A 26,580-nucleotide genomic window follows, 5' to 3' on the forward strand; every position below is an offset into this window, starting at 1 on the left:
GATCCTAGATCAAAGAAAAGTTATTTCCTTTGCTATTTTCACTATTCTTCCTATGCTAAACCTTGGGGAAGGAAGCTGTTATTGAACCAGTAGGATCTAGGCCTAGGATATACATTTAAGGATTATTTGTCTACTTCTCTCATTTTCACAGATGAGGAAATCATGGCACATTATAAATGATTGTCCAAGATCAGAGAGGAAACAAATAGCCCAAATGATATATGAAAAGCACTTAGAGACTTTTTCTTAAATGTATGGAGTGTTAAGATTTCATAGGCTGAAAAAAAATGTACAGGTTGTGAGCTTGTCATGTAATGAGAACAACAACAAAAAAGAATAGCTATATAATCTTAACAAACTTAAGAGAAAGGTCTCTGGGGGTAGGACACAAATAAACTGATACAAAGTAAAGTACAACCAAACAAATTATGTACACTACAACATAAATAGAACAAGCAACAACAAAAATGAATACTGAGTAATTATAATGACCAAGAGGGAAGGGGAACACTGAATATATTGTCAGACTTAGTCGATGTGATGATTGCTCTTGATGAACTCCTTTTTTTAATCCTCTCTTTTCTAGAGTTTTGCCTGTATCTTATATCTCCTTTTTAGCAAGTGATCTGAAAATTACCTAGAGTAAAATTGAGGATATATATATATATATGAAGTATACATAATTAGAAAATAGGATTATTTCTATTTTAGGAAATCCAAAATAATTATGCAGTTCTTTTGGGGTAAAAAATGTACTTAACTTACTAAGCATGTTTCTAGGGATTAAAAAGAAGTGGGAGGCGGGGCAGCTAGGTGGCACAGTGGATAGAGCACCAGCCCTGGAGTCAGGAGTACCTGAATTCAAATCCGGCCTCAGACACTTAACACTTACTAGCTGTGTGACCCTGGGCAAGTCACTTAACCCCAATTGCCTCACTTAAAAAAAAAAAAAGAAGAAGTGGGAGGGGGCAGCTAGGTGGCGCAGTGGATAAAGCGCCAGCCCTGGATTCAGGAGTACCTGAGTTCAAATCTGGCCTCAGACACTTGACACATACTAGCTGTGTGACCCTGGACAAGTCACTTAACCCCCATTGCCCCGCCAAAAAAAAATGGGAAACAAGTAAAAGTGATGTGTCAAATTTTCCAATAAGGACTATATTACTAAGGTTTCATGAAATCACACCAAAAAAATCAAATGACAATTAGAAATAACTACTAAACATAGATAAAGAAAAGCACTTTTGGAAAACAAAGACAAACATGAAGACCACTAAAAATTAAAGAAACTAAAAATATTTTTATAAATGTGAATGGCCACATTCTCCTGACATGGGAGAATAAAGTATTATCAATTCAAATATTATCCAGTTTTTAAGTTAATGGTTATTATGGTACAAATAATAGGTACAAATAGATACTGTGCTATATTATACATTTATAAGATAGCACAGTTATGTATCTGTACCTATTATTTTAGTGGTCTTCATGTTTGTCTTTGTTTGTTTGCTTTTTTATTCCCTGTTTCCCTTATATGACTTATTCCTCTTAAAAATAATTCCTGAAGTTTAGGTCAAGATATATTCCAAGTCTTGTCTTACTCTTTACAAATTAAGTTGCAGTTCACACTAAAATTTTTCCTCTGAAACATATTCCCTAACTATGGCTAAAACTTCATAAGCATTCCCAACATGAGGATTTATAAACATCACTGAGACAAAGACAACCCAATATACACACTTCATACTTCTCAAAACAAGAAGGCCATGATTTATCTGAGTAGGTTGCAACACATTACCAGCAAAGTACTATACAAGAAAAGGAGGAAAAAAGATGATGCCTCCAGACAGAGGTCTGTCTGCACAAAAAGGGGAGCCAGTCTTAGGGTAAAAGTGAGAGATGACCAACAGATCAGGCACCCGCTGTATTGTCATCTCTGCAATGCCAAGTTATCTAGAATGGGGGTATCCCTCCCCAAGAACATACATTGGAGAACCTAGACAAAAACCCCACAGGACAAGAAGTCAAGAAAGGATTATGATCTGCATCAATGAAGGGAAGAGACAAATCCATTGAACCACAGGTGTTTCAGAAAACTAAATAAATTAGTAATAATAATATTTTTACTTCCAAAGCATTAATTCCAAATTTCTAAACACAATTCTTAGCTTTTAACTATTCCGTCAAAAAGTCGCCATAAACGCCCATACATACCTCTTTAATTTCAAATTTTAGCAGCACATTAGTGACATCTTCTGGCACAATTTCTTCAATTCCAGTACGCAGAATATCTTGTGACATATGTGAACCTTGTTGTGATGTAAACCTCTCAAAAGGTTCTTTAATTTTACCTAAATTCATAAAAAGGAAGAAAAAATTATTTTAATTGTCCCAAAATAGCCACAGAATTTCTAAGTAGTTATTTCTCCAATTACAAGCTAAACGTTAATGCCTGGTTTATCTGGTTTATCACATTCCAAAGATCATAATTAAATTCTGAAGTTGTGTACCAGGACCTTAGCAAAATAAGCTCAATTGAAAATAACTAGTTTAAGTGAAACATATTTTACATAAATTTTTGTGAGTATCTTTTATCTTAGTATTACTTCCATTTCCTTACTGTCTGTGCACATATTCCTTCCAAAATAATTATCTTTATAACAAAGAATTCAAGGAGAGGGGGGAAAAAGTTCAGCAAAACCATCAACACATCAACAATCTGGCATTACAGTGTTCCACAAGCATGGATCCCACTTTGACAAGAATGGGAGAGAGAGAAGAAGAGAAGAGGTCTATTCTTTGAAGCCAATCTTAGTTATTATAATTTCACAACATACCTTTCAATTATATTTGAAGGTCTTTTCTTCTTGCTGGCCATAGAATTTGTTGTCATTGAAATTATTAAAATTGAACCACTGTGTGTCTTAGAGTTTGAAGTAAGGGGTTTTTTTGTTCTGTTTTGGTTTTTCCTGAAAGGGATCTATAGATTCTTTAAATGGGTACTTTAATTTCTCCCTTTGGAAGAATTCTGGGCAGTTTTCTGTATTACTTTCTATATTGTGGTGTTCAAGTTGTGAGGATCAAATGAGGTAATTTATGTAACATTCTGTTCAAACCTTAAAACACTGTATAAATGCTAGCAAGGGTTGTTATAATTATTATTGTTATTTGTCAAGTTCTTCTGGGAGACTTTAGATCCATATGTCTGAATTTCCTTTACCAAAGTTATTTATTCAAAGACTGTGAGTTCTTTTAAAGGTATTACCTTTTGTTTATCTCCTTCCAGATTGTCTTTAAGTATTTTTGTACTCCAAATCTACTATCTTTATTCTTTGGAAAAATTTGCTACAATAGTTTCAAGTTTTTCTAATCTTATATTTATTTCTGCCATGAATACTAAAAGTTCTGACATTTATTCCCTTCTAAAATTGTTAGGCTTTTCATTTCTCTTTCAAACCATTCTGAAATATCTTGTTATTGGTTCCATGGGTTCTGTTTTTCACCAAGCATTGGTTCAATTTACTTTGTACTTGTAATGCTTATAAAGAGAGCCTTGTAATCTCTTTGAGGATTTAGTGTTCATTCTTCCTTTTTAGTATCTTCCCTGTTGGTTTATATCTGCCAGTGTGCTAGATTTTTAATTGGATTTTTTTTTCCTCTTGAAATACTTTGTGTTTCAACCTTTTTCCCCTCTGTATTTCCTCCTCTTAAGGTGGGTACATTCCTGCATAGACTACAAAGCTTTCTTAGCCTTTTTCTACTTTAGGGGATTTTTCACTGGACCCAGCCCTTGCTCTTAGTAGCTTCCAGAGGAACAAGACTGACTGGCCCAAGAAGGATTTCAATCCTTTTCTTTTCAGACTGAGTGAAGCCATTAACACTGGCCCTCATGCTGTAGTTCTTTCCCTGGTTCTCATTGCTTCTCTGGTTGGGCTGAATCAGCTTCCACCACTTTTTGCAGGGTTAGAAAAGGACAAGTTAGGTTTTAGTTGTGCCCACACAGCCTGATTTTACACACACACACACACACACACACACAGAGGCATACAGGCACACATGCATCCACACATCCACACATACCACCTTAATGTGGCTGGGCAGAATCAAAGGCTGTTGCCCACTGCAAGTAGGTGGGAAACAGGTTAAAGTCAAAGGTGGAGATGGACAAAGGATATGGTAGCAGAGTCTCTGAATGAGGTGGGAAATCCCTAAGTAGCTAGCAGGCACAGACCTTTGGGCTAGTTTGTATATCTCTGGCAAAGCACAGAGACAGAGGAATAGTTGGGCACACAATGCTGGTGCTGAGTGATTATGTTAATATTTAACTTTCTTTAGCTTTAATTCATCATAAGTTGGTTTTTTTTTTCCTTGTCATATCTCTCACTTTCTTGTCCTGTAGATTTAACTATAATTTGTCTACCTTTGGTAAATAATTCCTCTTGTCACAGGGTTAAGTAGTAAAACTAATAGCTTCCATTTGAAGGTTAATTTTTTTTTTTTGCAAGGCAATGAAGGTTAAGTGACTTGCCCAGGGTCAAACAGCTAGTAAGTGTCTGAGGCCAGATTTAAACTCAGGTCCTCCTGAATCCAGGACTGGTGCTTTATTCACTGCACCACCTACCTGCCCCCTAAAGATTAAATTTCTGACAAGCATATTATGTGGAACTACAACCAATTATTTATATCTAACTTCACAGTCCATAAAACCCTTTTTAACATATATTAATGGAATCTCTCAAAATGCAGTGAGATAGGCTAGCAGGTATTATTTTCTTCATTATACAAATATAAAAATGGTGACTAAGATCACACAGTTGCCTCATTGGTTAAGTCTGAGTATCATATCTGGTGATCTTTCCTGAAGGGGAAAGTATGGTGTAGTTGGTAGAGTGACAGATTTGTCTTCAGAATAATTTGGGTTAGTTTTTCTATCTCAGACACTTACTTTGTTATGCTGGGCAAGGCATTTAATCTCTGAGCCTTAGTTTCTTCATGAGGAAAATGGGGATGATAATAATGATGCCTATTTCACAGGATTTTTGCGAAAATTAAATGAGTATGTAAAACATTTTGTAAACCTTTTGGTTCTATGTAAATACCAGCTATTATCAGTATTATTTTAACTATACCATGCTTCCTTTCATTAAATAAACAAGAATAGACTTATAATCACAGTTATGAATGTGGGGGGTAGAAGTGGGGAAAGGGAATACTATTTCTGTTAACTGGCCCCTTACTTTTCTCTTGTATTCTTGGCTCTATTTTATCCAGCCCTTCAGCAGCCTCACCAAGATTTTCTTCTAATACACTTAGCAGAAGACTCAAATCATCTTGATTTAGGCCAACCTGGAAGATTAATAACACTTTCAGAAGTGTGTGTGTGTGTGTGTGTGTGTGTAATTGCTTAGTTCTATGATGACCTTACCCCATTATCTAGAGTAATATACATCTAATGAATTCTTTAATGTAGGCTTATGATATATAACGTATATGGCATATTATATGGCATGTGATGTATATATTATGGCATATGTCTTATAATGTATACCATACATCATGATTTATAACATATATCATAATAAGTCTACATTAAAGAATTCATTAGATGTGTATTAATCTAGATCATAGGGTAAGGTCATCATAGCACTAAGCAAAATCATATCAACCCAGTTCAAGGATTTCACCATTGTTCCATATTAAAATTTTCCTTAAAACTGGCAAGCACATTAAAAAAAACACAGTAAAATATATTAACTAAATTATTTTTCCCCCTAGTGGAAGAATAATCATGCAAGCATTAAGATAACTTTAAAACAAACAGAAGAGGATAAATTGATTTAAATGGATAAAATTCCATTATCTAAATGATTACCATTCCAGTGTAGTACAAATAGCCATCCAACTGTGTTAAAACACTTTGTTTTCCTTTTATTACTCAGATTGTCTAAAATGTATTTGTGTGTGTGTATGTAAAATATACCTGATAAAATGTACTTTGAAAAAAACAATAAGAAATCATATTTTTAAATTTAGACCCACTCAATATCTAAAGAATCCTATCTTTAGAAAATCTGGCAAATATTTTTCTATGTTTTTTTCAATCCAATGAATAAATATCATTTGTGTTCATAAACATAATAAATAATTATCCATATTCTAGAAATTCCAAAGAGGAAAATATATATACAAATACATACACATACTTACATTCATTGTATCAAGATGCCCTGTAATTTCGATCATAGGAATGTTGTGATACCAAGCTGCAGCTAAATTCCGATTCACCAAAATATTCAAATTAATAGGGTGTAGTAGTTGAATATCAGGATGAGAGACACCTGGCTGAATCACTGTTCTGATGAAATATCAAAGTATAAAAACCTGAAACTGATGTTGACCAATTATGGCATTTCACTAATAACAGTTCACATTTATAAAGCTTTTTTTCAAAGCACTCTGCACAAAAAACCCTAGTAGTATGTGGTATAAGAATTATTAACCTCATTTTACAGGCAAGAAAATTGAAGATAAGTAATTTAATGACTTTCTCAGGCATATGTGAAGGACCGAAGACTAGAACACAAGACTTTTGACTCCAGGTCCAGTAGCTACTTTCACTAAAGAAAAATAAAAATCATTGCTCTGAAAAATGATTAACACTTTAACTTGAAATACTGAGGAGATTTACAGGCATTGTATTTTTAGGACCTTCAAAACTCAATCTATTAAGAAATTATTAAAAGGAATTATGTAATAAGGTAATATTCATTAGAGAGCAGAATTAATTAGAATCCTATAATTTACAAAAACCATTACAGAGACATGAGCATGATTACAGTCTTCAATATCTAGCCTGATGCTAGATGCTAGCTGCATGCTAGAACAGAACATATGCCTTCATATCCCATCTATTCAACTATCCTGGTTGTCTTCTTGCCAAACACCCTGCCCTCCACCCTATCTCAACAGCCCTTCCTTGGCTCCGTCCCATGCTTCTAGTTCTGGGAACCATCACCAAAATACTATTACCACTGCTTATAGAAAAGGCAGAGAAAGCTACTCTATGAGGCTCCATTCATTATGCTGATGATATTCCAGAATTCAACAAACTCCCACAGCCACCACTGCCCTCTCTATATTATTTCTTCCTCTTAGAAGGAAAACTCCTTGAGGAAAAGGACATTCTCACTGTTACATTTGCATACTCAGTGCTTAGCACAATACCTTGTACATAGTTAAGGGCTTATACTTAGCACAATACCTTGTACATAGTTAAGTGCTTATGAAGTATTTTTCACTGACTCATCAAATAATATTAAACACCTATTAATGAGTTTTACCCAAGTGTATGAGTTTTATCAAAAAATATAACTGAGCTAATATACTCTGTATTTTATATATTATATAAATAATGGTCTTTCAAGTTAAAATGAAGCCTCAAAAAGTTTTCTTCAGGATTCATACAGTGGAATTATTTTACAAAGACATCTCCTTGGTACTTTAGTAATTCTTTCTCTTGGATAGAGCCTTATTAAATGTGGTTTTAGATATACAATTTAAATTAAAACAAGGTTCCAAAGTTGCAAATTGATATCATAAAATTTTGTGAACAGGCATTGGTAAAAGACATTAATTAATACTAAAAGATCATACCTAGAAAGTTTAAGCTTTGTTAGCTGCACAACCATTTTGTCAATTATTGGAGGGAGTAAGCAGTCTTCACCAGACACCTGACTAAATTTGTTTTGTATTCTGATCAATCCAAGATCAACCACCACTGCATTAGAGGAAATGGAAGACTGTGGAATGACAATAACAGGTGCCTTCAAGTCAATATTGATAGAAACACGAAAACTCCTCTGGGCAAGATCTTTCACACTTGTGGCCGCCTTTTCTGCAGCTTGGGCGGTAGCAGCACTCAGGGCTTCTTTGGCCATATGAAAATTGTTCAAGAAATCCTATTCAAATAAAGAACATAAATAAGAAGGTCAGATGTAATATGGCCTTCAGATGATACTGTGTAACAGGCACTTAATGCTGGTTTTAGTTTATAAACATACAAGAAGCATTTTTTCCACACTTGTGTCTTCACTGAATAATAGCACTTATCTATGAGACTCCTGACAGGATCTGTAGCCATGTAATAGACCAAAAACAAACTGCCTTAACAGTGTCTGAATCGACAACCTTCACTTCACTAGTTTTCAGCTGGAGTTTACTGATCACAGACCAAATGACAATATCTCACAGAACTCAGATTCCTGAACATTGGAATAGAAACATATTAAAATATAAATACCATCAGCATAAAGAATATATCTACCACAAAACCTCCAAGAATCTAGAATTCTTAATGTCTGAGTTTGAAAATATTGCCAACTTGAAAATGAAAGACACAAATAGTTATATTACCAGAAGTGACATGAGGAATTTATGAAGATAGACTATCTGAATACATCCCACATTCAGTGACAGTACACCATCCACTTTAGACATGTCAGCATAAGCATCTCCTTCAGTAGCATCAGGATACAAATCCAAATTAAAACGGAAGACTTCATTGCCCATTATTGACACAGCCTAAAAAAAAATTGTAAATATTACTGTTCCCATTTTACACAAGAGGAGCCTAAGAGGTGAAGAAGTAAAGTAACTTGCCCTTGGTGGGTATCAGATGCAGCAATTGACCCTAGTCTTTCCTGACTCCAAAGCCAATCATCTTATACCTTGGTGCTTCCTATGATATTATGTATCAGAATAAAAATTATGACACAGAATGTCAATACAATGAGAAAAGCACAGCCAAAAAGAAGGCAAAGGCATTTACAATGCCCTGTACATTTTCCTGGAAGGCTTTCACTGTTCTAAGACTACCAGACAGCTGAGGAGAAGAGTATGTCTGCCTATGACTTAGGTTAGGCAAAAGGAAGACTATTGCATATTATTAGGAGACTGGCTACAGCTATTTTACAAACAGCAAAAAGTCTGAAGGTAAGAAACAGAGGAACTGTGAGGAAGGTGGGTGTGGCTGAGCTATGTAGCCCTGGCAGGTAGGGGCCCTGGGCTATGTTCATCATTTGCGGCATATATGGGCTTGGTTTATTGCCCTTCCTTTGGGGATAGCATCAAGGTGACATATGTGTGTCCCTAATTCATATAGTATGTGGTTCTTGACCAGTTGGCCTGATTCCCAGAAGCCAATATATTTGTATATGGGGGAAAGGCTATGATTACAGGACAAAGTCCAAGTCAGAGGTCAAGATCCAGTGAGGAGGGATTGATTCATTCCTTGTATTCTCCCATCCCCAGTGTCTGGCATATAGTAGATGCTTAAATACTTGATTCACTGGTTCTGCATCTGCAGAGGTCTTCAGTTCTGATCACCACTCAACCTGACTGCCTATGCAATTCTGTCACTTTATACCTTTGGGTCTCAATTTCTACACCTATGAAATAAGAGAATTAGATGAGAAGATCTCCAAAATCCCTCCTTTCCAGTTCTGATCCTATTCTAATTGACAAGTCGTTAACAAATCATAAACAAGCCTGCATTTTTATAGGACTTTATTATTATTATCATCATAAATTCAAATTTGTGCTTTTTAAAGTGCTTTCATCAAAACCCTATAAGATAGGCAGTAAAATTAATACCTTCATTTTCCAAGAATGTGGAAAGTGAGGTTCAGAGAGGTTGCCCCTGGTCACCCAGGTAAAGGACACTGAACTCAATTCACATCTTCAAATAACAAGAAAAACACCTTACTCAATTATAAAAATATTAAATATTTATTTTAGTTCATATACCTGCTTATGAACTGTATTAGTATCAACATCCGTGACAATTATATTCTCTAGTCGTGCAAAAAGTGACTGCTTTTTTGATTGAAGAGAAAGGGAGGAATCAAGACCTGAAAAATAAATCATACTTTTATACTGTCACTGAAAAATAATTGTGCCTTCACAAATATAGAATTCAGTTGATATTTTTACCTTGAATCTTTATTTCAGCAATATTGTGTTTTTCATCACAAACAGTGACACAGAAAGCATTCAACTTTGCAAACAGCTTGAAATTAAAAATATTATCTTTGGAGGGTGTAGTCACTGAAAATAAAAAATATATATATTTCTGAAAGACTTTTAATAACACAAAATGTTTGGATTTTTAAAATTAAATAAAAAATATATATGTACGGTGATTTTTTTCTTTTTGAAATCTAACTCTGGGCTAATAAAAAGTATACATAATGTAACAATTTTCATTCTTTAAGATTCAATTAACCTTTATAATCTAATATTTTAGTAAGGAGTGAGTATTGAAAATTCAGTGTATTTGGTAAACCTTTTTTTTATTTTTGGGGGGGTTTTTTGCGGGGCAATGAGAGTTAAGTGACTTGCCCAGGGTCACACAGCTAGTAAGGGTCAAGTGTCTGAAGCCACATTTGAACTCAGGTCCTCCTGAATCCAGGGCCAGTGTATTTTCCGGTAATCCTTAAGATAAGCAAATAATATTTTTAGTTTAGACAAAAACATTAATTCTTCCCTCAAATATGAAATGTTGAACCACAATTCGGTTAAAATAATGTCAAGAGCTATAAGAATAAACTCTAACTTTAAACATTAGAAAAGCCTATCAGAAATCTAGGAGGAATGCCAAATTTAAGAAATAACTTTAATGGGCAGCTAGATAGTACAGCGGTTAAAGCACCAGCCCTGGATTCAGGAGTACCTGAGTTCAAATCTGGCCTCAGACACTTGACACTTACTAGCTGTGTGACCCTGGGCAAGTCACTTAACCCCAATTGCCTCACTAAAAAAAAAAAAAAAGAAAAAGAAATAACTTTAATTATTTTATTTAGAGATAGTAAGTGTTCATCATACCTTTCTTCAGAGTAATATTTTTTAGTTGCTTTCCACTCTGAAGTTGTGACTCTGTCTCAGCAATGGTTTGGCCCTCTGATGGGATAACAGTGGTTAGGTAATTAATAGAAGAGAGAAGGGCTTGTGTTTGCAGTAAGAGATTTAAAGATGAAAAGGCCACCTTTTTAGGGGGGGAAAAAGAAAAGAAAATTAACTCTTCAGTGAGAAAAGGAAGGTACACCATTCATCCCTGTAGAACATATAAAAATATGTTAGTACAGCTTGAACTTCCTTTTTCACATGATAACAAAAGCCTTCAAGAGGACATCAGAAGATAAGAGCACCTTAAGAGCTTCCTTACCCAAAAGTGTGTATTTTTTAATTCCTTTCTGTAGATAATCCTAATCTTCACAATACAAACTATTTCTTGTTTAGGGCTTTTTTTTTAATTATTGTAATACAAGAAATAAAGTTAGTAATTAAAGTCTACAATACCTTGAGAGTATTAGACACAACTGAATGACTGAACAACAACAATCAGTAAAATACTGAATTTGCACAAATAATTCATGTGAATGATGACACAAAAGCATATATGAGTTCTCAGTTGCTAAGTGGTCTGAACAAAAATACAGTTCAAAGTAAAAAATACAGTAAAAAGTTCATAAGAAGAAAAATTCAAAACATAAAAGTATTTAATCAAGTGACTACATATATCTTACAATATAAATCCAAACCCCTTTCAAGGTATTTTTTAAACTGCTTGAAGAAATGTAAGACAAATTACAAATTAATTACAAATTGAACAAAGAGAATCAAGGAAGAAGTACAAAGAATATTTTTTTAAGGTACTTAGGCATTTAAAGAATATGTTTATTTAAATTTTACAGAATCGTTCTGATGAATTTATACACTTAATGGATAATGAAAATAGTCATTTCTGAGCCTAATCCTAGGTCTTGTACCCCTCAGGCAAGCAATCTAAAATTGGGATTTCTTATTTCCTTCTAAACTTAGTCAATCAATATAAATCATGAGCATTTCTTTATATTACCAAGAAAATCCAGGAGAAAAAGACAGAAAGAAAAATTACATTTAAAATGATTAATATAAAAATAAATAAATAATAAAAGGATTAATAAAAGGATTGGGGAAAAAATTCTTTCAATTTTCTAGGGTACAATTTAGAATGCTGACCCAATAGCTTAACTAAAGTATATCTTACACAATGTAAAAAAAATTATAAATTATTTAGATTAAGTCTATTGTTATGTAAAATTAATTTGCCAATATTCCTTAACTGACACAAAAAAAGGTTTTAAGTAATAACCTCTTGAGTAAAAATGTTCTCATTTAATATAATTTTCATTTACCTTAAATGTTTGCTCAGTGTTTTCAAAAGTAGTTTGAAAACTAGGTCCATTCTTGTCAGCCTAAAAGAGAAATTAAAAATTCTAATAAAGGAAATACAGTCAAATCTAAACAATCTTCTTAATCAAACTTTATGGCTAATATTAGTTCTTTTTTAAGTTGTGTTCAAAGTATAACTAGTGACCCAAAGGTAAGAAAAACTGTTGTAAACTGACGGCAACACATTAACAAAATGACTTTTATACTACAAATGACAGGAAGGATGTTGCTAAGTGTGACTCCCAGAAGGAAGTAGATCAGCTCTGAACATAGAATGAGGAATAACAGCTGGACAACACACAAGCTACACTGGTAACCTCAAAATGTCAAAAGAGGGAGGCCTTGAGTACTCTCGGGATCCTGTAGGGAGAAATTACAGAAAGACACCGAAAAGAAGTATACTGTCATAAGAAGCACCCACCCTATCAAGATCATAGAGCTAAGTATTGAAATAAGTTTAAATTGTGGTTTGTTTGTTTTTTCACAATAACACGTGAGTAGCTCTAGTCTCTAAAACTTGGAAGAACATGTCCTTCAGGGTCTTAAAGAAAGAGTATAACCAGAGAAGCAACCACATGAGGCCACTTTCTCAGTTGCAAAATTATAGTTATCTCTAAAGGGCCAATAGAAGGTTCACCTGCAAACACAGAAAGTCTGGAAGGTAAAGCACAAGCAGGCCACTACCAGAAGAGCAAGCCAGTGTATTTCAGGAATTGTTCCATCAATCTAATGGGTATGATGCTGTATCTATCTCTATATCTTTATCTCTATATATCTATGTCTATAGATATATAGACATATCTATCTATCTCCGTATCTCTCTATAGAGATATATGCATATATAGATATATATAGATATACATATACATTTACATGTTTGTGTGTATAGATATACATTCATCTCTCTCTCTCTCTCTCTCTCTTTCTCTCTCTCCTCTCTCTTTCTCTTTATCTCCTCCCTCCCCCTTGTTGACCTATACCCATGTGAAGTCAGTGGAATGCAGAGAGTTGAGGAGAGGCTAGGATCAATTATGAAAATGAATGATGTCCTTTCCAAAGTCTTCTGACAACCCACTCTTCACTCCTTCCTGTAGACATACTTGAAATATGACATAAACATTTTAAAGACACATACCTTGATATATTCCACTTTTAAAAGATCTAAGCCACATTTGTCAGAAGAACTAATTAGATGAAGCGGTTTCTTTCTCATTCCTGGAAGAAAGAGAAAAGTAAAATGCCTGTTTATAGTTGAAAAATTAGAATAAGCTTTTCCTTTTAAAAAGATCTTTTGAAGGGTTAAATTTGAAACTATTCCTGACAGCTTAAGAAAAGCTTGACTAGATGTACTAGAAGTTTCTAACATAATCTGAACTGGACCTTCACTGTGGGCCAAAAGGCAATCCTTTTACACTTCCCTAACTGATCCACTATCCCACTCCCCAAAGCATCTTTTCCCAAACTTTCTCATCCCTCCTCAAACCTTCCACAGTTCCTTGTCTCTCCATTCTCTCAAGTAAGAACCATGCTTAGTATTTAACTGAAAAATTGAAGCCACTCACAGAGAACTCCTTCTTCTCTCCTGTTCCTCATCTCACATTCTGACACTATCTCTTTCTACACCCTTTTCACAGGAAGAGGTGGCCCTTCTTGCCAAGGCAAATTGCTCTTTATGCTCAAGTGATCCTACTGCAACATGTCTTATCTGCAGATTTCCCCCTTTATCCTCTTTACTCTGCACTAATCATTCTCAGACACCTGACCACTTCCCCACTTCCTACAAACATGTTCATGTCTCCCCCATCCTCAAAAAAATTACCCTTGATGCATTCATTCCCCACCAGCTACCATCCTCTCTCTTCCCTTTTGTGGTTAAAGTCCTTTCCTTTCTCTCCTTAAATCTCGGCAGTCTTCCTTTTGACCTCATCATCAACCTACTCTCACTAAAGTGACCAATGCCCTCTTAATTGACAAATCTCACGGCCTTTTCTTAATTCTCATCTTTTTTTACCTCCCTGCTGCCCCTGACACTTTCAATAACTCTCTTGATACTCTCTTCTAAGTTTTTGTGACACTGCTTTCTCCTGGTTATCCTTCTGCCATCTGACTGCTCCTTCTCTTTCTTTGCTGAATCTTCATTCACATCATACCTGCTAAGTATGGGTATAATTGAAAACTCTGGCCTGGGCCCTTTTCTCCTCCCTATATATTATTTCATTTGGTAGCCTCATCAGCTCCCATGATTTCAATTATCACCTCTAGGCAGAAATATCTCTGATTTACTTGTCAAAACCTAACCTTTCTCCTAACATTCAATCTCATATCTCCAATTGCCAATCAGACATCTTAAACTGGATGTCCCATAGACATCTTAAACTCAACATGTCCAAAATTGAACTCACAATCTTTCCCCAAAAATCTTCCCCTTTTCCTAACTTTTCTATTTACTCCTAGTCACCCAAGTTTGTAACTTAGGTGCCATCTTCAACTCTTCATTCTACACACACACACAGGCACACACCCTCCCCACTTTACCCAATCAATGATCAAGTCCTGTTGTTTTTACCTTCATAATATCTCTCACATATGCCTGCTCTCCTACAACACTGCCTTGTGCAAGCCCTCATCACTTCATGCTTGAAATTTTCCTGTCTCTAGTCTCTCCTACTCTAATCCATCCCTCTTTGAGCTGTCAAATGTTCCTAAATTACAAAACTCCTTTATTTAACTTCAATGGCTCCCCATCACCCCCAGGATTAGATATGAAATACTTTGGTTTTTAAAGCCCTTCATAAGCTTCTTCTTATACCTTACTCCCCTTCAAGTACCCTGTGATCCAAAGACACTGGCTCCCCTGATGTTCCCTACACACAGCACTCCATCTCCTAAGGAATTCCACTAGCTTTCCCTCAGGTCTGGCACTCTCTCCCTGCAGCTTCCCCAGCTTCTTTCAAGTCTTAGTTAAGTCTCACCATTGGCAAAAATCTTTCCCAATCCTCCTCCATCTTAGTGCCTTCCCTATAACACTGCTCCCCGCCCCCATCCATGTGTGTCTACATGCTGTCTCCTACATTCGAACATGAGCTCCTTAAGAGTATGCACTATTTTTTGCCTTTCCCTGTATCCTGAGCACTAGCATGACCAGCACTTAGCAGGCATTAAGTAAATGCTAGTTGACTTATTGCCCCACCCAAAGATCATGCCTATTTTCTAGGTTATTTTTTTTTCCTTAAGTGAGGCAATTGGGGTTAAGTGACTTGCCCAGGTTCACACATCTAGTAAGTGTTAAGTGTTAAGTGTCTGAGGCCGGATTTGAACTCAGGTCCTCCTGAATCCAGGTCTGGTGCTCTATCCACTGCACCACCTCGCTGCCCCATCTAGGTTCTTTTTTAAATACTTTCCTCTGTGGAGAGAAGTTGCCCAGACCACAAAGAACCCTGGAGAAGTCAAGAGACCTTGGCTCCAGTCCTGAACCTGTTCAGTCTCATGTGATCTTCCAAATGACACTTAGTCTGAGACAGACTTTATCATTTGTAGAACAGAGGTGGGAGTAGGGGGTTCTCCATGGCCCCTCCAACCACAGGCCTACACACAGAGCATGCTGGGTATACTAAAGAATACCCCCAAAGGGGTCGTCAGCAGCTCCTTCCCTGTCGAAGGGCCCCACCTGCAGTAGGAGCAACCACTGCCACTCCCATGACGCTCTAGTGACAGAAGAAGAGGAAGAAGGGTGCTAAAACACTTGGCTGTCCCTTCCACAGCTCTCATCCAGACTCACTTGATGCACTATAGTCCCTGACCTCATGGCACTTCTACTCAGTAAAAACCAACATCCTTTTGGAAACAGACTATCTGCCCTCTTCTTTCTCAGCCCCACAGGGTTCCTTGCTCCTACCTGGGGACTCCAACATCTTTTCCCCTTTAACTCTATGGTCCTTTTGTAAGAAGTAGCAGATATAAAAACTATATATATCAATAAAATTTATTTTAATGGCCTTTGCTTCCAACTTATATTTGATGGGGTAACTTCTTGCATTAAATGATCACTTTCTTCCTAACCTGAAGATGATATCTAATTTCAGCTCAGACAAAAACACAAAAAAAAAAAATGGTCTAAGAATAAGCATCTGTCTATATTTAATCTAACAAAAAGCTAGAACTAATTTCCAAGGCTCACAATTCAATGAGGTCTAATTAAGCAACATACAACAATCCACTATTTTGGTTTTTATCAACATTACCTTGAATTTCATGATAATCCAAGCTTATTTTCTTCAAATAAGACACTACAACCATGTCAAATGGTCTAACAGTGGCTTGTGTTCCCAGCTGTATTATATTAAACACAAGAATTGTATCTTCTTTATCCCGTTGCTTGGTAAGTTCCAAAATCACCTAAGAAAGTAGGTAGGGCAGTAAAGTAAAAGTGGATAGAACTTAAAACCACATCTCAAAATTGAATACTTCATTTACATAGAAGGGAATAAATATATTTGAGCTTATATGTCTTTCCTATAGCAAAAAAGAAGCCTAATATCAGACATTTTATAAGGATAACTTGGATGTTCCTAAGGTAAGTGATTAATATGTACCTCTTTAATTTCAAATTTGAGCTGAAGATCAATGAGCTCTTCATTTGGGGGTTCTGTGACTTTACTTATATCAGATCCCTTAATACTTCTATCAGTTTGTTGTACTCCATCTTCAGCATCAAAATATTCATCATCAGACTCTAAAGGAAAGAAATATTTATTTAGCCAGAAATAGCACAGTTGAAAATTATACATGAATATTCAAAATCTAAATCAACCACCATTAAAACTTCATTTAACCTAAAAAATCTTAATAACATTATCACATTAATCTTAATGTTTAAGTCTCAAGAAATGACTCAACTTATTATTGTGACAGTTGGGTGGTCCAACAGATAAAGTGTTGTTGGACCTGAAGTCAGGAAAACCTGAATTCGAATCCTGATTTAGACACTTACTATGTGACCCAGGGCAAGTCACTTAGCCTCTGTCTTCCTATGTTTCCTCACCTGCAAAATGGGGATAATAATAGCACCTACCCCCAGGATTGTTATCAGAATCAAATGAGATAAAATTCGTAAAGTATTTTCAAACTTTAAAGGGCCACAGAAATGCTAGCTATTGTTGTTGATATTGCTGTTGTTATGTTTCCCACTTCTTATACTTACAAATACAAACAGCTTTCCAGGAAGAGTACTCCTATTTACATTCAATGCCATGGATGGCACCACTGTTAGCTTATTGGTTATTTTTAATTTTTTTAAATTTCATTCTTAGTTACAAAAACAAGTCAATTTAAGAAGTGTGTTTTGACAAGACTACTTATTATTTAGAATGACAGACTTTAAAGTTCTGGAATATCATCTAGCCTAACTCCTTAACTTACAGATAAAGAAACTGAGATTCTTTATTTCAGATACAAATACTCAGTGGCCTGCCTAGTTCATACAGCTACCAATGGTTTAGCTATGGCTAAAACTGAAGCATTCTTATAGCCAAGATCTTTACACTGCACTATGCTGTCAGTAAATTGTTATTTTTGACATCTTAATTTTTCTACCATTAGTTTATAAAAGTTTTAAAAAGCACACTCAACAATTTATATTTCCTTACCTGACTCTACTTCTTCTAGCAGCAGTGAAGTGTTAAGTAGTCTTTTTGTCCCATCAGAAATAATGGGAATAGCTGCTACCTAGAGAAGAATGAACAAGTAAAAATAAAAGGTAAGCTCTTTGAAGACAAGAACTATTTTATCTTTGTAGCCCCAGGAGCTAGCACAATGTGGATACTTAATAAATCTTTACTGAATTATTCAGAATTAAATTCACAAAAGAGTCATTTTATATAGATACACATATCTTTTCATAAAGTATGTCAGATACACAATTAACTTTTCTTTTATACCTAGCTAGAATTTCCAGTATTAGACTGGCATAAATACTAAAAAGATGCTAAACATATACGTGTGTATATGCATACATCTATATATAAACACACACATATATATACACACATACATATGCATACATATATATTAAAACAATTATTTATGGTCAAACGTCACTGCATGAGTGACCACAAAGGTAATAAAAGATAACAACTATTACCAGTGCAAAATTATTTCATTTCTCTTAAAAATGGCACTATAGGGCAGCTAGGTGGTGCAGTGGATAGAGCACCAGCCCTGGAGTCTGGAGGACCTGAGTTCAAATCTGTCCTCAGACACTTAACACTTACTAGCAGTGTGACCCTGGGCAAGTCATTTAACCCCAATTGCTTTACCAAAACAAAACAAAAGAAAAAAATGGCACTATAAAGAAAAATAATATTCTAGGAATTCCAATCTACCATAATTAACAATTCAATTCTTACTTGATGTTCTGCAGGTAAGTTCAATGTAGAGTGGTCAAAAACCTTTATACTTTCTATAATATGAGGTATATAACAGTCATGCACCAAAGAAACTGCAGCATAACAGAGAATTCTATGCCTTCCTGTATCGATGGAGTACTATAGCATGTGGGGAAAATGCTCCTTTGTTGGCTGCTATATAACCCTGACAAACCTGGGTTACCACAAAAGCACCATCCCACCAGTATACTGAATCAATTCTGGGAATGAGGTCCAAGTTTCAGTTATTCAATGCCACAATTTTATCAAGTACTGGCAAAAACATCAAACCACCTAAAACTCCAAAAATCCCTACATGAGGTGAAAGTGATTTAAAGAAAAATTCAAAAGTCAAAGTAAGTTGCAACAAAATGAGAAAAACTACCAAAAATTTCAAAATGTAAATGCTTTCCAAGTGCATTTACCTTTCTTTCTGGAGATGGCACATCTGATCTTGTTGGCAGGGGGATGCTGTGAATCAAATCCAGTACATTTTTCATCTTTTGGTCAGACAGTCTCACATGCATCAAAGGAAGCCCACCGGAAACTTTAAATCTGAAAAAGAAATTTAAAGTTAGTTTATTTTTCCAAGCATATCTTTGTAATTATGTCCCATTCTACAATCATATGCATCAATTCAGGAGCAGGCTAATCTAGCAAGAAGAACGCATGTAAATATAGTATCATAAGATAAGTTACCTAAACTCAAAAAGGAATTTCACTTTTTAAATTCCCTCAAATAATAAAAATTTTATGTTAATTTTATAATGATGTTACAGATTATTCAAATTTTACATTTTGTTTTATTAATGCTGAGGGTCTCCAGTTCTACTTGAAAATATAAACACAATCAAAACCAGGAGACCACTGTACACAGTATCATCAACATTATGTGTTGATCAACTCTAATACACTTGATTCTTCTCAGCAATACAACGGTACAAGATAGTTCCAAAGGAGTCATGATGGAAAAGGCTCTCCAAATCCAGAAAAAAAAAGAGTGTGGAATATGGATGCAGACTGAACCATACTATTTCTTTTGTTTTTGGTGCTGTTGTTTTTCTTTTTTGAGGTTTTTCCTTTTTGCTCTGATTCTTCTCTTATAACATAACTAATGCAGGAAAATGTTTAATGTTATTGTATATATATACAACCTACATCAGATTACTTACTGTCTTGGGGATGGGGAGAGGAGGGAGGGAGAGAAGAGGGAGGGAGAGAAGAGGGAGGGAGAAAAATCTGAAAGCAGAAATCTTATAAAAACAAATGTTGAAAACTATCTCTACATGTAACTGGAAATTAAAAAATACTTTTATAATTAAATATATAGCCCTAAAGTAAGAGCTATGTCAAATCATACGCTTCCTCCATAAAATATTTTCACTTTAAATAAGAGATATGAAATCAATGAGCTATTTTGTTTATCAAAATCAAGTAACTGAAGTTAAATTTCTCTTACAAAAGAAATTCACATTACAAACATATATTACCTGGCCATTCTAATGTCTTTTTCCACCATTGCTTTAGCCAACTCAACATGGATATCCATGGGCTGTAATATATGCAAAGATGATGGGTGCTGAAATCGAGCTTTTTTCCAATCTTCCCCTTTACAAAAAATTACCAAAAAAGAAAGAAATTACCTAAAAACTTTTTTTTTCTTATTACAAGCATGCAGTAAAAATCCAGAAATTACTGGAAAAGATTTAAGAAACATTGACAAAGGGTGAAGGTAAAGATGTGAGCCTACTGGACCAATTCACATAGATTGGTATTTATTTGAATAGTGGCAGTATGGGCCACACACTTTCAAAGAAAATAAAGATTTCTAGGTTAATAAAACCCATTTTAGTCCCTGAATTTGCTAGCAAATTACAGGAGTAGAAAAAAAAGAGGGAAAATATACATATCAAAATATTTATAGCAGTATTTTTATAATAGCAGAAAACTAGAAACAAAGTAAGACCATATCAATTGGAGAATGGCTGCACAAATTGTGGTACACAAATATAATGAAACATTATATTATTTTAGAAGAAACAAAGAATTATGAGAAACTTAGGAAGATTTCACTTACTTTATACTAATAGCCACTTAACTGAGTTGATACAAAGAAAGCAGAGTCAAGAGGATGTACCCAATGACTGCAAAGATGTATTAAAAGTAATAATAAAACAGGTAACCTTAGATTAAATGCAATACCAATCCTGGTCCTGAAAGATAACAAAAACAATCTACATCTCTCCCTTCCCGCACTGTATCGACAGAGAGGTGAGGGACTAGGGGTGTAGAATGTTGCATACACTGCCAGATATAGCCATTGTGTCAAGCTAGTTCTAGTTAACTTTTTTTTCCATTTCAAATATGTATTCCATAAAGAAGGGGTATATCAGGAAATGACAGGTCTGAAAAATAAGTGGAATTAATAAAACATTAAAAAGAAACAAAGAGTAGGGGCAGCTAGGTGGCGCAGTGGATAGAACACCAGCCCTGGAGTCAGGAGGACCTGAGTTCAAATCCGTCCTCAGACACTTAATACTTACTAGCTGTGTGACCCTGGGCAAGTCACTTAACCCCAATTGCCTCACTAAAAAAAAAAAAAAAGAAAGAAACAAAGAGCAAAGAAATTGAGAGAGATCATAGTACAGATCTAAAAACACTGGATTTGGGAATCAGGAAAGTTTGTTTATCCTCATTTAACCAAAGCATTTAAGAATCTTTCATGTTACTCTTATAGAAAAGAAAGAGATTTATATGATTGAAAAGCATTAAATACTAATTTAATGTCAACTTGGAAGAAGGTCTCTAGTGGAATACCCTGAGGATCTGTGCTTAGCTCTGTTCCACTTAACATTTTTATCATGATTTGGATAAAGTCTTAGTGAGCACCCTTACTAAATCCCCATATAATAAAATGTTGGGAGGGATAACTATCACAGGGAAATAACAGTTAAGTGTCAACAACAATGATAGGATAGAATATAAGGCTGGGGGCAGCTAGGTGACACAGTGGATAAAGCATCAGCCCTGGATTCAGGGGGACCTGAGTTCGATTCCCACAGGAGACACTTGACACTTACTAGCTGTGTGACCCTGGGCAAGTCACTTGACCCTCATTGCCCAGCCAAAAAAAAAAGAACATAATTCTGGATCAAATAAGTGAATAGGAATTAAAGTCTTATATAGGTTCAAAAAGTCAACTTCATAAATCCAAGATGAAGAAGGCATGACAAGATAGCAGATTGTCTAAAAAAGATCTAGAGGTCTTAATATACACATTTCTCAGTGTGATATGGCAGCTAAAAAAAAGCTAACACAGTATTAGGTAGTAATAAAAGCAGCATATCATCCAGGAATACTCTGACCAGATCAAGCCACATATATGTTCAGTTCTAGGCAAAAGATTTTAGGAAGGATAAAGATGACCCACAGAATATTCAAAGGAGGACAACCTAGATGGTAAAAGATATAAAGCTCATGGCATGACCTCCAGCTGAAGGAATTCAAAATGTCTAACCAAGAAAAGAAGACTCAGGGGAGACAAAATCACCATTTTCAATTGTGTTATTACCTAGAAGAGGGATTAGACTTGTTCTCTTTGGACCTAAAAGACAGACCTCAGAACAATGAATAGAAATTGCAAAGGGAGCTTTGATTGAAGCTTGATATAAGAACCAGTATTCTAAAAATTAGAGCTACCCCAAAATAAGATGGCCTACCTACCTTGGGAGGCACCTCCCTGGATGATCACTTGCTATGTACATGCAGAGGGGATACTTTTTCATATATGGGGTGAACAAATGGCCACTGAGGTGCCTTCCAACTCTAAAATCTGGTGATTTTTGTGATCTGAGTCTCAGCAGTAGTAATTACTAGTTATGTGAGCTTGGTTAAGCAGCCAGAATACAACTCAATGAAAATAGGCAGGGAACATGTTTTTACTTTGCATTCCCAACAATTTGGTGCATTTGGGAATGCTCAAAACAAGCTTGTTGCCCAAAAGAAAATAAATAATAGCCTGTGCAAATCATTTCATTTTGATAACAAAAAGAATCTATAGTTTTGCAAAATTAGAAAATTAATGTTAGGAGAATTTTCATCTGTATCTTTTGTGACAAGATACACAAAAGTTTTTAAGATCTCTGGAAAAGAGAACAAATGAAAGCAGAGATTGTTTCATTCTTCGGACCTGTATCCCTAGCAACTAGCACTGTTTGTGCCAGATAAAGTCTTTAACAGACACCTAAAGGCAACAAAACACATTAAAAGTGTTACATTAGTGCTTTGATTAAAGTAACTCAGCCACATTGTGTTCTTTTAACACAAAAATTTTAATTTTCTTTGTATGCCATCAAATATGACCACATCAGAATAGGCCACATTATATTTGGGCTAAGATTCAAATAATATAAGGAGGGATATATTGTGAATTCTATTTCTAGCAGTGGTAACAATTTTCAATTAATCTTTCAGACACTCCTTTGCCTAAAACTCCTTAGGACCAGTAACAGGCCTACATCTAAATATTCTTGTGCCCATGTATCTGACAAGGCAACAAGCATTAGAATTCCTGGATTCCAGTCACAGCAAGAAATATTTACCTGATCTTCCAAAAAGACACTGGACACTTTTAATCTCGACATCAAACTTGTCATATGCTTTGTCCATTATTTCTTCAAGGGATGAAGTAGTAGTTTGTCTTTCACCTTGACCTATACTGTTTAGCTACAGTGCAGAAAAAAGATTTCATTTATCCCTCCACACATGCATTAAACATTTTTTAGCTAGATCAAGTAGCAAGAAACTGAGTACTTCTCTCCAAATCAGGAGGATAGAGACTTTACCCCCCCCCATATACATTCCTTTCATTTGTTCTCAGTTTTCTCCTAAGAGACAGGAGGGTTTGAGAATGACCCTCAAATCTCCTAACTATATCTCCCTGGCCCCTAACAAAATTACTTTCTATCTCTTTTGCATGTATCCTGTATTGACTCATCTCTATATGATGTATGTCTCCCTGCTAAAAGGTAAGTACCATGATGTCAGGAATGGGTTAATTTTTTCTTTATATTCCCAGTACCTAGGACAGAAGGAAGGGAACAAGTATTTACTAAATGTTTATTATGTACCAGGCACTGTGCTAAATACTTTATAATTAGTATATCATTTGACCCTCACAACAACTCCAAGAGGGAGGTGCTATTATTAATCCAATTTTACAAATAAGAAATTGAGGAAGGGGCAGCTAGGTGGTACAGTGGATAAAGCACCAGCCCTGGATTCAGGAGGACCTGAATTCAAATCTGGCCTCAGACACTTGACATTTACTAGCCGTGTGACCCTAGGCAAGTCACTTAACCTTCATTGCCCTGCCAAAAAAAAAAAAAGAAAAGAAAAGAAAAAGAGAGAAAGAAAAGAAATTGAGAAAGACAGAGGTTAAATGAACAGTCCGGGGTCACACAGCTAGTAAGTGTCTGAGGCTAGTTTTGAATCAAGATCTTCCTGACTTCAGGATCAGAACTTAGCATTTAAATGCTTAATAAATGCTTGCTGTTACAACAATGCAAAGCAAAAGAACCATGACCACAAATAACTAAAAAAGAATTCAGCAAAATTACACAGAACAAGCATAGGTCCCAAAGAAGTATAAAAAAACACTTCTCACTTCTTTACAGAGGTGGACAATCCACAAATATAATACATTACAAATATTATCACATAAAAAACATCTTAAATTGGCTTTGCTTATTTTTTTCTCCATTTTGTTAAAAATCTTTTTTTAGTTTATGGGACAACTCTCTGGGAGAAGGGAGGAGTAGGGATAGGCAATGTAAATATCAATAAAAAAAATTTTAAATGCATGTTAAACTGGGTATTTGAACTAGCCTAGGATTTGGTTTTATTCCTCCTTCCCCCCAAGTATCACCAACGCAGTTAGGTCACCTTGACCTTACTTTCAATACTACTGCTCTCCCCCTTCCTAAGCCCATAATGGTCAATGGCTTGGGGATCTAGGATTTAACACTTCAAAATCTCTGTCTTTGCCTTCGGTCAGTCACTAACAAAGCTCCTTCTCTCTATTTAACAAATGCTAGTCACTTAATAACTAAATATTCATGAACTTATCAAGTTCAATTTTTAAAAATCAAACAATGAATGCCACTAAATTTTGAAACCACAAAAACAATCAGTAACCTTTCTCAGGCTATATTTAAAAAAAAACAATAATATGATGATGAAGAAAATCCATTTTAAAACATTTTCAAAGTATACAAACTAAGACAATATAAGATAATTTAAGGAAAGAATTAAAAACTGGAAATGAGTTTTGTGAGAATAAACACTGGATATGGAAAACTATACATAGTACCTACACACACATACACATACCTGAAAGGTACCAAAATCCAAAATTAGAATATCTGACTTTTCATGATGGAATCCTGTCCTTGGTACTATGAGGTAGGAAGGTTTCAAATTAATTCTTAAATCAAGAACTTTCCGTGTTTCAATAATATGGGTAAGTCCTAAAGATGGCAAATTGACAATCAAATATCTATTACATGGACAAGTTAGAAAACATAAATTATTAATAAACACTAAAAATACAAATTGAAAAAAACAAATATAACATAATACAAAGATAAAACATTTTGACCATTTTAAATAGTCCATGACAGTCTCTAAGTAAGCATTCAAACTACCTTAGACAGATGAACAACCCAATAATATACTCCAGGGAAGGAGACTGTTATGACTTTCAGAATTAAAAGTCACAAGATCACTAATGTACAAATATGATATAGAAGACATCTTATTTTTTATTTTACCCTGGGCCCAGAAGTGTGACAATGCAATAAGTACTTCAAAATATATTTTTTCTGAGTATTGGAATTACTGTTGAAAAATTACAGTTTATGTTGCCTATGCATTTTTTTCTGTTTCCAATTGAAGTTTCAAAGTCAGTATCAGAAATCCTATGTTTGTCATTATGAATAAAATAAGCTCAAATAATTTACCTGTAGCTGTTTTCTCTTTAATTTCTTCCAGTTTCATCAATGTTGCTGATGTTATCTGTTCAAGGTCTAATCTCCTACTTGCTTGAAAGAATTCTACTACTGCATTTATTGTTTTCTGTAAAACAATTATTAAACTAATCTTTCTATTTAACAAATATTGTTTTTATACTGCATTATCCCAAGAATCAACTCAGTTCTAGATCATAATTGTAATGAGCTTAGATAACCTCCTAGACAATGTTGCAATACTCTCTAAATTTTAGGCCCCAAAATTGGAAATGGTTCTTTGTTACATTTGTTGCTTATAAGCCTGCCAAAGAGTAAAGCCAAAGACTCTGGGTAACTGTATGAGAGAGGGCAGGAAGACTTGGAAGAGGCATGCTTCACAGGCGTTAAATTGAATGGAAAGGAAGTAGCAGTTTGGAAGACAGAAACGGAACCAGGGCCCTCGTATCCATAACCTGAGTCATACATCCCCAGCAAAACTTCCTAATGCTGGCCCAAATCAGACTAAATTGAAATTAGGAAATTTTAAACATTTTCCATTGTTATACTTACTGCATCATAAATGATCTCTACAGGCTGAGACTGAACTACTAGAGTTTGATCAGCAGTGCTATCTTCTGGATTGGTCTCAAATTCAATTTTAAGCAGTGATGAGCTGGTATCCCCAATGGAAGCCACAAGAGATGGAACAATATTTTTCTGCATTAGACCAGTTACATACCAATGTTCCAATTTTGCTTCTACCCTACAAACCAATTTTAAAAAATGCAAGTTTACTTTAATGTGATGGATAGAAAAAATCACATAAAATTATTTCAGAGAAAGAACAACATTTTCAAGCTAAAGAACTAAATCCAAATTAGCAT

At 35.0% G+C, this 26,580-nt stretch overlaps 1 protein-coding gene across 1 annotated transcript in view; it reads right to left on the bottom strand.

Moving 5' to 3' along the window:
* The window catches only part of VPS13C (vacuolar protein sorting 13 homolog C), a 206,614-nt gene that overhangs the window by 104,759 nt on the left and 75,275 nt on the right, over positions 1 to 26,580 (bottom strand). Inside the window, exons 20-38 of the mRNA XM_043981954.1 lie at positions 26,267 to 26,459; positions 25,709 to 25,823; positions 25,080 to 25,216; positions 23,291 to 23,414; positions 20,180 to 20,297; positions 19,115 to 19,244; positions 17,913 to 17,991; positions 16,860 to 16,999; positions 16,509 to 16,662; positions 13,403 to 13,482; positions 12,231 to 12,290; positions 10,879 to 11,038; positions 9,988 to 10,101; positions 9,802 to 9,905; positions 8,410 to 8,577; positions 7,651 to 7,955; positions 6,205 to 6,352; positions 5,235 to 5,343; positions 2,212 to 2,348 (exon numbers count right to left, since the gene is read on the bottom strand). Coding sequence (XP_043837889.1) covers positions 2,212 to 2,348; positions 5,235 to 5,343; positions 6,205 to 6,352; positions 7,651 to 7,955; positions 8,410 to 8,577; positions 9,802 to 9,905; positions 9,988 to 10,101; positions 10,879 to 11,038; positions 12,231 to 12,290; positions 13,403 to 13,482; positions 16,509 to 16,662; positions 16,860 to 16,999; positions 17,913 to 17,991; positions 19,115 to 19,244; positions 20,180 to 20,297; positions 23,291 to 23,414; positions 25,080 to 25,216; positions 25,709 to 25,823; positions 26,267 to 26,459 — 2,575 coding nt within the window. The remainder of the gene's footprint in view (positions 1 to 2,211; positions 2,349 to 5,234; positions 5,344 to 6,204; positions 6,353 to 7,650; positions 7,956 to 8,409; positions 8,578 to 9,801; positions 9,906 to 9,987; positions 10,102 to 10,878; positions 11,039 to 12,230; positions 12,291 to 13,402; positions 13,483 to 16,508; positions 16,663 to 16,859; positions 17,000 to 17,912; positions 17,992 to 19,114; positions 19,245 to 20,179; positions 20,298 to 23,290; positions 23,415 to 25,079; positions 25,217 to 25,708; positions 25,824 to 26,266; positions 26,460 to 26,580) is intronic.

The sequence above is a fragment of the Dromiciops gliroides genome, chromosome 2 (genome assembly GCF_019393635.1).
Source record: "Dromiciops gliroides isolate mDroGli1 chromosome 2, mDroGli1.pri, whole genome shotgun sequence".
NCBI classification, from domain to species: Eukaryota; Metazoa; Chordata; class Mammalia; order Microbiotheria; family Microbiotheriidae; genus Dromiciops; species Dromiciops gliroides.